Source organism: Sceloporus occidentalis, unplaced genomic scaffold, assembly GCF_023333645.1.
Source record: "Sceloporus occidentalis isolate IW3139 unplaced genomic scaffold, rSceOcc1.0.p SCAF_19, whole genome shotgun sequence".
Taxonomy (NCBI): domain Eukaryota; kingdom Metazoa; phylum Chordata; class Lepidosauria; order Squamata; family Phrynosomatidae; genus Sceloporus; species Sceloporus occidentalis.
In genome coordinates this window covers 12,627,805-12,642,167 of record NW_028316999.1, presented here as the reverse complement: position 1 = coordinate 12,642,167, position 14,363 = coordinate 12,627,805, and the positions used below count along the sequence as shown (strand labels likewise).

Sequence of the window (14,363 nt, the reverse complement as noted above, 5' to 3'; positions counted from 1 at the left end):
CTGCAAATTATAATTGTTGTTAATGTAAAGTAATATTTCCATATAACATGGACACACCTGGAGTAAATCATTCATTTCCTCAGTGGTAAACAGTGTTGTATACTCTCCACATATGAGTAAACTATTAATGGCATCCAGATAACTGTCAGAGACCACTTCTTCCGGCTGGGGTATAGAAACAAAATACAGTTATTTTCTGTTTTCAGATAACTGAATAAATATTGCAACATTTAACAAAACAGGAATTGCTATTTTACAGTAATTACAATTTAGCACCTAGCTATACACATTTATATAAAAAAAATCAGTTAATAACCATTATTATATAAGTGTCAGCATATTTAAACACAAGATTCTATATACACACATATACATATATCTATATATCTATATACATCTGATAACAAGCATGTGTACAAAGCAAGCCTGTAGCACCATCTACTGGAACATCTAGGGAATGCAAGCCCCATTAAATACAGTAGGTGCATTACTATTCACAATAACTGGCCAAATAACTTGTCAGATATAGGTTTCCAAAGAGCTCTTTATGGGGATGTATTATTGAATATGAATGACATTAAAATATGTGCTCAGATATAAATAGTGAGAGCAAAAAAAAAAATGAAAAAATGGTCCATCATGTGCTTTTTGAATCACATTTTACTTATTCAATCTATAAAGTAACTTAAGGCAAATCCTAAGATTTATTGAATTCCATTAGTCTGTATTGTTTGAGGTATTGTCCAGCTACTTACCGAATTGTCCCAAATTACCATTTAAATTACTGTTTAGCTATGACATGCCTCCCCCTAGTAATTAGTAGACATATATCTATAAAGTCTCCAACTGCTCTTTCAGGTTTTTGTTTACATTTGTTAATCATTGGTGCACAAAACACATGCCCTTTACACTGCTATAGAGTATAATAAATAATCCACTGAATATATAGAATCCAGCCACTGTATATACAGTATACATATGGAGTATAACCAAAGGCACAAATACATTGTGAAAATCCTTACTGACGTTGACTTGATCTGAATCCGGTCCATAATTAATTAGCACTGCGTTTTTTCCTCTGGTTAAGCTATCTTTAAATAAACCGGCACAAATTACAAACAAGGCTTTTTTGTTTCCTCAGTTATCAACGTATACCATATTTAAGACTAATAAGCTAATAGCTGGGACTTTTGTCGTTAAGGTAATTATCTTGTGATTGCACATAGCAGGGTCTTATTAATACTATGGTAACTGATTCTACGGTTTGTACAAAGAAATTAGGGAATTGTTTAGTTCAAAGAGAGACTTGGAATGACTGCAATAAGGGTTTAATTACACTAATTAAGGGAAATTGCAATTAAGTCATTGTGCAACGGTACTGGCTAATGTCTCCAATCTGTATGACAGTTATTTTCCATTCTATGGTCTTTTCACGCAACACCAAGTATGATTTTCATAGTCAAGCCCCAATAAAAGTTATTATCACAAAACTGAATGCAAAAGGGTTTAAAAAGGTCTTAACGTACAGTTAACAAAATGGCAGCCGGCTTTCCTTCTACTGCCGACATCTGGATGGCTAATTTTAAACTGTTGATGAAATGACTTTGTCCAGTTGTGTCCAAAGCATGGAGAGGTATGTTGGCAACATAGAGCGCAAGCTTCATTAGGGTTGGTAGCCGAGAGCCTACTGATCCCACCAAGAGAACGTTACCCCTGCAATGAAACAAAATATAACTATTATAATACAGTCACTGTAGGATCAGTATTGTTTAAAAGAGGGCTTTAAAAATAAAATACTATTACCATCTTTACATTTATTTCAATGGTAGTGGTCAACTTATTGAAAATGTCGGTGTGACCATTGGTAGTCATTTGGCCATCTACGTAAGCAGTTTGTAAACACTTAACTGGTCTCATCTATGAGATATGACATCACTTATAAAGAATGGAGCTGTGAAGAACATGAGTAGGGAGACGCACAAAGTACAAAGAATTGCCAAGAAGTACAACATAAAGAAGCAGCTGAACTACAGAACAAGTAGCCGGGGAAGAAGAGAGGTGGAAGCTAAGAAGCAGGGGGGATAGCGAGGTGTGACATAGAAGAAATAGAGCACACGTCTTCCAGGGCTCTCTCTATCAGCTACTTACCCATGCTCACAGGATAATACTCTGTGGATACGAATTATTTGCATCACGACATTCGCTGATAGCTCAATGTGGATCTTTTGGTTTCCCAGCTCCTCATTGTAATGTTGCACTATGGTCTGCAGGTAGGTTCTCACGTCATCTAGCTTACTAACTGACTGCAGCTGGACCTAGGGGACAAATCCTAATATCAATACAATTCTATAAAGGGCAATATAAAAAAAAACTGATACAGACACTCGTGGTACCCCATATTACCTTGACGCCTTTGTTCTCTTGGCTGGCTTGATGAGAAAACTTCATTTCCAAAGGAAATGTTATAAAAAAGTTTTGGAGTGAAGATGTGGAGATATCTGAAAAATACTGAGAAGAATGTCTATGTTTAATTGATGGGTTAAAGCCCCTTTAAGGACAGCAAAGCCATTCTACAAAGTGTTACTTATATTAAAAGACAATCCTGGTGTCACTTAAAATAATAATGACAATAATAATAATAATAATTTATCGCAGTGAACCAACACAATGAACCTGTGGAACACTATTTTCCATTTCCATTTTGGGTCTCAAAAGATTAATTAAGCTTCAAAGAAGCTGCATCTACAGTGATGCCAATTATGATAATATGTGAGTCAGGCTCATTATCACAGAATCATGTTAGACGTGGAGCTTATTGATGGAGTCTAATCTTTCTTTTGAGAACACCAAAAAATCCAGACTCCACAACATTTTGGGAAAATAAAAATCAACCACAGTCAATTAGATTACTAACCTTAATACATCTACTTTGTTTCCATTCAGTCATAGTTATATACTGTATTTGACAGATATACGGCGGTGTATCTTCTCAAATATTTGAACAATATATTTTCTCGAATGCAAGGTAACTATCTACGATAAAGTCATTTCCAAGATCCATTCTTATGAAATAGGCTACTCTGGCTAATTAGAGACTGACGTACATGAGAGTTTTACTTAAATGCATATATACCTCTTTTAGCGTGTTTTCCTTTACAGAGTTAAACCAGTTCAGGTCAATGCGGCGACACAGTTTGTCCTTAATAACACAATTCATTTCATGTAGCCAATATGATACAACGGTAGTGCGGTCTTCCCGATCTTCATTGGACATCTTCTGGAGTGACTGCAAGGTAAGTACAGAAAGTCAAGCGTGTGTTGTCCGTGGGGTAACTACACGGGACGCAGCTGTCCCGGTCAAGATCAGAAGGGCCCTATTCTAAACTATTTTGAACCGGCACGGGGAGACAGGAACGTGTCACGTAACCCCGCGGTGAAATACGTATATATTATGTAGTTTGCTTTTCATGGGCACTATGTAGGTATTTAGAACGGTAATAACAAACAGACATGTCTCTAGCTGTTGAGAAACAACTCCTATTTTATCACCCTACAATAAAAAGACACAATGTGATTATTGACATAACAGTACCTGAAAGATTTTGCTGATTTCTCTTAGTGAAAACACATAGTGTTGTCGCCCCGGAGTTGGAGATTGAACCAATGCTTTTTTAATAGATTCCAAAATGTGACACGAAGCTCTGACCAGAGACTGATGCAACTCTTCTTGTAATGGAAGTCCCTCTTTCTCCCCCATGTTCGCCTGGAAGAAAATGTGTCACAAAATGGACATTGTGTAGGGTGCATTTTACTAATATGATATGGTGTATTCCCCTTGTCTATGGCATGTCTATCTCAGTTGCATAAATGGTTTTTATTAGTCTTAGTTCACACTTACCTCCAGTATGGAGAAAATGACTTGCTGGAGTCGGGAGCCTTCTAATTGTGGAAGTGGGAATATGGAGAAATGGCGCTGGAGAGATAATTGGTCAGAGATGAACTACTATGGGCATAATCACATTTACTAACCACTGAAACAAACATTATGGAGGGACTGTTTAGTTTCTAATGACACAGCATATTGATATAAGCATGTAATCACTATGTAGAACTCAGTCTATTGGCCGTATTTATAAATCCAAAACTTGAAGTACGTTAGTACTTTAGTATTTTTTCCCATTAAACTCACCAATAGCCTTTGCAAGAATGTTCTGTCTGTGCTGTTGGTATGTAACGGAAAAGCCATTGCTGCCTTTACTACAAGTGATTCCAGTGATCGCCAATCGAAAGGTTTATTCATTGTCAGAAGAACTTTATCATCCAGAAGCATTCTTAACAGCTGTAGCAGGAAATATTAAAACATATCCAGCAACCCGTCAACACTTCGTGTGATGAATAACGTAAAAGTTAAGATCAAGACATAGTAGTAATGGTTAAACATAGCCGGAGCATTAAACAAATACTGAACGTATAAATATGTATTAATATTCATGGCATTTTAGCACAAAATAAACGTTCATGTGCTAAGTGGTGGTATAACATCCGTGCTCCACACTTGATTTAGACATCTTTGTCTTCAAATCAACATGATTTATTGAAAATAAATTTTGCAGTTATATTTTTCTTACATACATCTTTTGCTTTCATCTAATATAGGAAGATCAGAACACTTAACGGGCCATGTACACGTCCATTCTAATCATCTGCCAAAAGCATTGAGTAGTCTATATTTGTTACATTTAAAGCACCTGCTTTACCTCATTACAACGCTGCACCCCATTCTCATCTTGGGTAGGAAGGTTGAGATCATCAATGAACAAGTTGAGTGTTTTTCCATCTTTTGCACCATAGATGAAACCTAAAAAAAGGTTTTTAAATTAAAAGTAAATATTGTTTATGATCCAAAGACAGAACCAATGTATCATGGATAGTGGCATATTCTGGCAGGTGCCTGGGGGTGAGATTTTGGGATGATTCCCGAAGGGCTATCTAAGGGCTGGTTAGGGAGATCAAAGATGGAAGAACAGGAACGTGTGGGCACCGGGATATGATATCAGCTGAGGTCTTCCTCAGCTTGGTAAGTCTGGAGCAGAGCAGCTGGGGCTGATGGCCTGGATCACCAAAATGAAACTTATGTATAACAAGCAATTCTGGAAAAAAACTGGTAAATGTGGAACAATAGCATCTACCATTTTATACCACAAATACTTGCTATAGGTGATCCCCAATGGATCATAAAACATGCATCTTGGTATAGCAAGTTAGTGGCATTATAAACACAAGCAGTCTTCACTTGGAAAATGATTTATTACCTTGTCTGTGAACTATATTTTGCTCTAACAATTCCTGAAGTTCTCTGGCTTTTGAGGACCCAGAAAACACCATTCTTTTCTGTATTGTGCGTACTCTGTCTACAAATGCAGAAAAAAGGACAATGATCCAAGTGCCATTTCATGGAATGAGGAAAACAATAGTGCTTTCAGTGAGATACATCACAAACCTTGTGTTAAGATGAAGTCGTTCATTAGAGCTGTCTTTCCACACCCTTGAGGCCCTGTCAGTAAGATATGCTGCGATCCGATGTTAGCGTATTCTAGGAAAGTGCGAACTATCATCTAACAAATGAACAAAGGAAAGCAAAACACTTAATCATTTTCATGCAGTGCATTCCAAGTTATAACCCATGAGGCAATCTACGGCAATACATAGGACAACACAATAATGTATGGTAAATTGGTTTAATTTGTAGGTAGTAAATACTGGAATATGCATACCAACGATATGCAACTTCTACACAAATGTCATGCATAACATCTTTTTTTATTATCTTTAGAAATTGCTGTATAGTTTCCTTTATGACTGTGATCAATTTATATTATATGTATACTATATATATATATATATATATATATATATACGCCATCTTGGAAACTGGCAAAATATTTACTTTCTGTCCTTTAATGTGTGGCTGCATGGCCTTAAAATGCTGGGGACATTGTTTCTATTAAACAGGGCAAACTCACTGTGTCTTGTGTCTCAACAAACACCTCTCCCATAAGGTCTGTGCTCCCAATGTATGTCATTTCTGGTAAACGTGACTGCCAAGTGTCCCACTCTCCAGATTCATCCAGGTAATAGTCGAAGACTGAAATCTCCTGGTCGTCATCTGGTAAGCTACCATCCAAAAAATGTTATAAGTGGTTAAGAGAAATGTACAATTGATGACTAAAAGATCGTTTTGTTTTATAGATAATCTTTTCTTTATTAGAGATTATTAATTTAATTTTTTGACTTTTACATAACTCAGGATTTAAGAACATCCGCCAAATTTTTATAATTGTGATGATTACAGTACAGTAGTAGCAGCATGTTGCTCTTTGCCTAATAAATTAAGACTGTCTTTCCAAAAAAGTATAAATTAAGAATAAACTACATTTAATTCAGAAGCTCACCATGGATAGTAACTGTGAACTGTGTTATCTTTTGTATGATTGGGGTTTAACATAATCCAACAAAAAACACATTATGTGTATTACTTACACAGATGTATAGACTTTCAGTAGATCACTGAACTTCTTCCTTTCTGAGTTTTCAATGAGTGCTCCTACTGACCAGATGAGGCAGAAGATGAAAAGTCTCTCGATATGAAGTTGTCCACCAATGCTCTGAGCTTTGTCATTCAACATGACGGTCAACAGGTTTGTGCAAGTGTGAAACAGACCAACTTCTGTTACTGGAACCAGTGGCCTAAAGGATAGACACAATTACCTAGTGCACGTAAATGATGAAAGTGTCATCATGATCCACAGGCCACTGCACAGTTCATACCCTATCTGATAAATCTACTGGCTTGGAACTATTACATTTAACGGGGTTCTGTCCCTAATCAAGAATTTGTACTGTCCACTACATTACAAAGTTGGAAACATGTAACCTAGAAGAACACACTGAACAAATTATACATTTTGGATAAAATGAGTAATCCTAATACACACAGTCCCCATCATGGGCCATAGTCTACATTAACATGTAATTCAGACAACAGATTTTACAAGGTCATTAGACTGGCACCATAGAGGGAACAAAAGAGGTTAAGGACATTACTTGGTCTCACGAAGAATAAGATTGAAGATGGGATCCAGAGTTTTGTAGAAGGCTTTTGAAAGAACCTAAAATGTACAAATTCAGTTAGGCCAATACATATTTAGCAACCAGTGTAAATGGTTGGTTGCATCAACATAAAGAGGCTTTGTTTTATTATCCTACCAAAGTATTCAGCTAGGGTTCAACTGGATGCCAGGCCATTTAAGAGTTGCCCATTCTAGGTTGAGGTAGTCCTGCCTTTCTATGTAATTTAACAGTAAACTCTAAATATTTTATTTCCTGCAACTATAACCCCTCCAGTGACAGAGAAATATAAACATTTTTTAACACTGCTCATTCTCGCTTTTGTGTTAACTGTAGCTCTATAATGGGCAGATTCAATGGTTCTTATCTGCTGTCAAATTCTATGTTTCTATAAGACACAACTGTAGTTTTTTGTTCTCAAAGAAAGGTTCTGCGTGAAAACCAGAATATGTGCCCCCAAAAAGTACACAAAAACTGTAAGACTTACAGCCTTTTCTTGTTGGTTCCTTCCCTCCAGCCACACCTTGGACAGAGGTCCCCAGCCAAGAGCATCACTTTCTATGTACAGTATTCCCTGTTACACAGACAGTATATTAGCGCCAGACCTTTTTTACATGTACTTAAATATCAGTCTTCTTCTAGGTTGTATGGTTGGTGAGGAAATTAAGTGTTAAATGACACAATTCCTGGTTCATTTTCTACCTCTCTGATCATACCTTCAGTGTCACTGTCTACAGTAACACCCCCCCCCCTTCTCAGTCAGGGTACCCCAGGGCTCAGTTCTAGGACCCCTTCTGTTCTCTCTTTACACTTCCTCACTTGGCAAACTAATCTCATCCTTTGGCTTTCAATACTACCTATATGCTGATGACACCCAGATCTATCTATCCTCTCCTGATCTCTCTCCTTCTGTCTTTGTAGATCATGTCACTAACTGCCTTGCATCTGTCTCTACCTGGATGTCTGCATGTTTCCTAAAACTCAATCTCTCCAAAACCAAACTTCTCATCTTCCCTCCCTCCAATGCTAAGATTCCCCCATCAGCTTCCCTTTATGTTAATGGCGCAGTTATCTCCCTGTCTCCTCCTGCATGCTGTCTTGGTGTCACCCTTGACTCTGACCTCTCGTTCACCCCCATATTCAGTCTGTCTCTAAAAACCACCGTCTCGATCTTAAAACATTGCGCGCTTTCCTAACACAGTATGCCACTAAGGCTCTTGTCTATGCCCTCATTACCCCCCCTCAATTATTGTAACTCTGTCTTAGCTGGACTCCGTCTTACCCGTCTCACCCCTCTACAATCCACCATGAATGCTGCTGCCAGACTTATCTTCCTCTCTCATCGCTTTACTAATGTCTCTCCCCTCCGTCAGTCTCTTCACTGGCTGCCTGTGCACTTCAGGACTTATTTCAAAATCCTGACTCTTACTTTCAAAGCCCTTCACAGCGGTTCTCCTCCCTACATCTCCTCACTCATCTCTAAATACACTTCTATCCGGTCTCTCCGCTCATCCAATGATCTCCTTCTCTCATATTCCTTTAGCTCGCCTTTCCTACCCTACACTAGTGTGGCTGCTCCATCCCTAACAACAGCACCTTTACCTTTTACCTATTGTGTAACACACCCTAACTCCCTCTAGATTGTAAGCCCATTTGAGCAGGGCCCTCCTCACTTGTTGTTTCCGTAAGTAAAATGTTTATGTTATACACCACTTGTTATGCCTACCCATTGTACAGCCCTATGGAATATGATGGCGTTACATAAAACAATAAAAAATAATAATAATAATAATGAAACATATGTAATGTATATATAAAAATAGATTAAATGTTCCAACAAATATAGCTCATATCCTATAAAATTAACTGATCATCAGACAAATAATATGCAAAGCTACATGGATTTTAAAGGGGGTGAAATTTGAACACTGAATGATACTAAACTTTCATTAATCATGATCTTCTTACTATGTCTACTGTTCATATATATCCTTTATAGCTGTAGGGTGTGCAGACCCAAAATACGATTGGTAATATAACATGACAATTTTTTTCCTTACAGCTTTTGTAAGGGTAGCGGGTGATGCCAGGTGTAAATCAGTTGTTTCGAAGACCAGTTTCATATTTTCCAGGACTTTCAGACAATCCCCGTTGCTTAGTTGCAGAACCTTGAAAAAAATAATAACCAATATGAATATTCTGTACATTTAAACATTTCTATGGTATTTAGCAATTATCTGCTACTCCTAAAATTTGTTGTATATACACACACATATTGAAGTTTATTGTGAGTTCACTGTGCGATGTTTTTGTTCAAAGGTCTAGGTCTAACGTATATATATTCTTCTTTAGAGTTATGACTTTTAATTGAAAAAATGCAGTGTTTCACTTGTTTTTTGTTATTTTATACTGCTGCAGTATCAATAATTTTTCATGTCCTAGACGAGTTTGGACATATTACCAAATGTGTATTTAAAATATGACCTTACCTTTTCTGGTCCCAGAACACTGTTGAAATTGTCAGCCCAACTGGAACTCAAGTGCCCATCAAACCAGATCCATGTTTTGCTTTGATTCTAACACAAAAGGAAAACACAATGTCATAAAGGTAATCAAAACCAGTACATGAAAGTTGTTATGTTAAACAAAATTTTGTCTTTATGTTTATATATATATATATATATATATATATATATTCCACTCTCAAATGGTCATCTTTTCACCTACTGAATTAAACTCTTTTATAACGGTACAGTATGACGAACATCATTCCTAGTACTGCTGAAATAAAAAGTTTGCCTTATGTTACCATGTGAGAAAAAAAAGAGGCAATTCAAGTTTGGTACCATAGAAACTAAAGATGCTTCTTAATCATTTCTGTGTTGTTTGTCTGTGATTACGTTGTTATCTAAGTGGAACAGCACCATTAATTGAAAATATTCAGTTTGTTTTCTTGCTTAAGTACAAGTTAGAGAAGCATTGTAATAGTCTTGTTGGCCTGGTCATGCTAAAGTTTCTCTGTTCCTTCCTACCTGGTCATAGCGATATTCTTTATCAGTGTTTGCACCATTAATTACTAGGCAGCAACCTTATAACTGAGCAAGCATCCTTTATGTGTAATCTCCGTGTGAGGGAACTGTCAATTAATGCAAACAGAGCCGTTTATCAAAATTACACTAATGGTCCTAAACCCCAAATGGTTTATTAAGCATTCTAAATAAATAAACAATGCAGTGCTAGTCTACACAAATCCCAATGTGGGCTTTATCCGTTAAATAAATGTGCTAGAAAACAAAGGTCTGGTTCTTTGAAGATATGGCACATGGGCTTTTTTAATGCGTTATAGCGAGTGTGGATGTGCGCTAATGAATATGTTATGGGAAAGGATGGCCAACAGGCCGGGTGACAACTCAGCTGTACCTGCCCCCCAGTCCAAAAGGAACAGCTCTTGATGGCTCTCATTGATTGACGTTACATCTCCTAAACTGCTCTGAATATCTTCACATACCCCTCTTTAAAATCCTTACCCGCATGGCCTTCTTCCATATATATGTGATAATCCCATCCTGCCAAACAAGCGACTGATTCTGAACACCAAACATCAACGTGTCACTGTCCACGCTCAGAGGGTTGATTTTGACAAGTTTATGCGCAGGCTCCTCCGTAGAGACTTGGAGATGATTAAGAGCTTGCACCAGTGCCCTGATGCATGAACTTTTTCCCGATGCTGGGGGTCCTGCTACAATGATACCTAAGTGCAAACAAAAATCGTTGAACATTCACGCACACGAGTACATGCTATTAAAATGTATGTTGCTACCCATTTGATTGTCATTTTGATTTTATAATACAATTTTATTCAACAAAATAAACTAAAAGACCCATTTACACCTTCAAATACAATGCAATCACTGTTAATTTTTGTGCCCCCCTATTAATTATTTGATTATGACCTCTTGTGGTATTCCCATCATTGCTGATATATACTAGAATGATTCATTTAACAGCTTCACCATACTAACAAGTTATGGTTGTGTGATTAATAATTTGGGGCAAAACCGCTTGTCCCTTGGGACAAAAAACTCAATAAGAAAAGGCAAAAAGTAATATAAAGTTTGAAGGTCACATTTTCAGATATTCCATAATGATGAAAGGAACATATGCTTACCAGGGTTGACAAGTGATAGGTTGAAAAGCTGTTTCACTTTGCTCAGCCATGGAGAATGAGGAAATAAATTGTTTTCCTCTGCTTTCAACACGATAGCTCTTTCCAGCTCTTTTTGTGACATCTGTCGGGCGCCAGATGTGTCATACATTCCCATAAACACATCCTCAACAATGTGCTTGAACACCAAATTACTCTGTGAAGATACATTCAGACTTTTGTCACTGGGTGTGGTACTGCTATAATTCTGCTAAGGATGGTTACAATTAGATTATTACCCCTACACAGTACATTTGCTATGCCCCTCTCTGGTACTCACATGGCCATTCATTCGGGGGCCTACTATATCTTGCAATGCGTCAGCGATTAGCACATTGCTTTCCTTTGCCGCCATAAGAGCTGGGTTTGACGATGTGGACTTCTTGTTTCTCCCAGAGCTATTGCTATTTTTTAAGCTGGGTGATGGACCTAAATAGAAATAGCAATATTTGACAGATGTCACATTTTAAACAATAGTTTTTTCTTTCCAATCTAGGTAGAAAGCTATAAATATAGACAGTAGACTTGACTGACTTGATGCATATGCTCCAGTTTGTTGATAAGATGTGACGCTACTAGAACGAGACATTCTTCCTCCTTCGAGATCCCAGCGACTCTGCTGACCATTTATGCACTTATCTGCCTCCCGTCTCTGACAAGCTCTGCATATGACTTCAGTCATGGATTGAAAGCCAAAATGCTGATATGTTTCAGGACTTAGAAGAAAAAAAAAAAGAGACAAATCCATCAATACAGGACAGAAGGTAGTTCATTACAAACAAACTTTCACTCATTCCCAAATGTATTTTTAGATGCCATCCATCAGTACTGAAGGGGTACCCTCTGAAACCTTCAGGATTTGTGAAGATTTAATATCAAAATAGATTCTCTGCAGCTTCACTTTAGCACTTGATATTCCATCAAAGACACTGATAGAAGTAGATAAACCACTGACAATACCAAAAAGAAGGTCATAGTAATGCAAACATATAGGTAATTGTGAGCGAACTATACTTACAGCTGTTCCCTAAGGAGCTCTGACACAAGCTGAAGTCTGGTAGCAAGGACGTTGGGCTTCTTGAAACCAAGGCTGGTGAGTCTGGCCTTGAGGAGGACAGTATGGTCTGGTACAACCAAAGAGATGGCTCTGAAGACAGCCCGAACATCGTTTGGTAGATTATGACACCCAGACCTTTGAGACACAGTGAGGAACAGGCTGCAGTTTGGATCTGCCACAATCTAAAAAACAAAAACAGGTATGTGTTGTTAGGTCTCCTCTGTTATGTTTGCTATTTCTCCTTATCATAGTGTCCGTGGTAAAAAAAAATAGAATGGCTCGGTTTCAATCGCCCGGTCAGACATTCTAACTAGTGAAAATCTATAGAAGAACAAACTTCATTAGCATTGCAATAAAGTATTAGCTTAGCGTGGAAAAAAAGTTTAGTTAGCATCAGCCAAAATGAAATTAAGCCATCTCATATTTTGGATAGTTTAAATAATACGGTTTGTACAGATTTAAATGATTAATGCACGCAATAATTTTACAGGACATGAGCCTCAATACAGAGTTAAGCGTAATGAATATATTTTTCCCATCTCATACCAACCTTTGAAACACTCATAGGAGTTTGACAAGTCAATGTATCCTACAACACCATAGCTACTGTTCACTAGATGGCACTATAGTCTTTATATAACGACACATGTGAAATGATTGGCTCCAAGGTGATGACTGCGTTACTTTCAGCAGATCGGCATTGCATAATAGTTTTTTCCTAAATATTTTAAATGTCATTTTAATTAGAAGTGAGACCTGGCCAAATTAATTTATGCACTGTTTATATACATGAGAGATCAAGGGGGATGTTTAGATAGGTACAAAGTGCTTATCTATGTAAACCCTCTTGCAAAATATTTGCCTGAAACATTAAGTACTAATCTTTATTGTATAATTATGCTACATCAGGGTTTATTTCCTCGGACGCTGGACTGTCGGCATTTCCTACGCTTGGGTTCCATTCAGGATTATTTGTGTTACGTGCGCTCTGATGCAAAAATCTCTTGCTGGGGTTAAGGGGAAGACACTGGTGCACTTATTACTTATTATATAATGAGTAACCTAATGAGTAAAGCATCATATAACAATTTGAACTTACAAAAACAAAAAGTAAGGAGTGCCCTGCTCAAACAAGCCTACGATCCAAATGATACAGACAGATTTCCCCAAATAAGCAACTGGGTTCATAGTAAAAAGTTGGTTGTCTTTCATCCGTGAACACACCTGAGAACTTGACAGGGTAGGGTACCCAGATCTCCCTCTCTTCTAAAGGTATGGCTTTGGTCAGGGAGCAGGGGTAATATTAGTGAGTGAGGGGCAGGGGAGAAAGAATTAAGTAAATTAAACCTGGATGCGGAGTGGGCATGACCAAATGTCACTCCTCTGCCTGAGTCAATTCAGACAAGTTCCCAGGTATTTCTCCTTTGAGACAACTCTATTCTACACTTTAACTTAGTACTTGCATGGGATTCCCTGGAAAGTTTATCACTTAAATTTCGGGCATCAACTGTAAAAAGACCGGGGTATTCTCTAGATTGTAAGATCATTTGAGCAGGGCCCTCCTCACCTGTTGTTCTGTAAGTCAAATTGTTATGTTAGATACTGCTTGTTATGTCCTGTCTACTCATTGTCCAGAGCTATGGAATATGATGGTGCTATATAAAACAATAAAAAACAACAAGAAGAACTTTGAATGTTCAGATGGTTCTGGACAACCTGCGTAACAGCAGGGCTAAATATATTCATCTATTTAATTTAAAAAACAGGTCTGCTGTGGAGCAGTGCTGGATTCCTGCACAAAGCCAGGCCAGGCAAGAATAATAAATACAATAGACAAGTGTGTCTGTGTATTGTAAAGGTAAAGCTACTACAGGATCAACAGATCAACTCTGTTTTAAATATGGGATTATATTTATATTGTAAATAAAACATATCAAACCTTTAAGCCATCCTCTAAACTGATTGTAGAGAGTT

General features: G+C 37.5%; 1 protein-coding gene across 1 annotated transcript in view; it reads right to left on the bottom strand.

The window, feature by feature from the left end:
* LOC149302446 (uncharacterized) overlaps nt 1–14,363 on the bottom strand; it is an 80,527-nt gene that overhangs the window by 22,960 nt on the left and 43,204 nt on the right. The window contains 18 exon segments of the mRNA XM_089482539.1: nt 58–165; nt 1,527–1,713; nt 2,149–2,315; nt 3,134–3,286; nt 4,190–4,339; nt 4,758–4,858; nt 5,313–5,411; nt 5,501–5,615; nt 6,024–6,174; nt 6,541–6,747; nt 7,105–7,169; nt 9,189–9,296; nt 9,618–9,704; nt 10,656–10,879; nt 11,297–11,489; nt 11,613–11,761; nt 11,867–12,048; nt 12,351–12,571. Coding sequence (XP_089338665.1) covers nt 58–165; nt 1,527–1,713; nt 2,149–2,315; nt 3,134–3,286; nt 4,190–4,339; nt 4,758–4,858; nt 5,313–5,411; nt 5,501–5,615; nt 6,024–6,174; nt 6,541–6,747; nt 7,105–7,169; nt 9,189–9,296; nt 9,618–9,704; nt 10,656–10,879; nt 11,297–11,489; nt 11,613–11,761; nt 11,867–12,048; nt 12,351–12,571 — 2,667 coding nt within the window.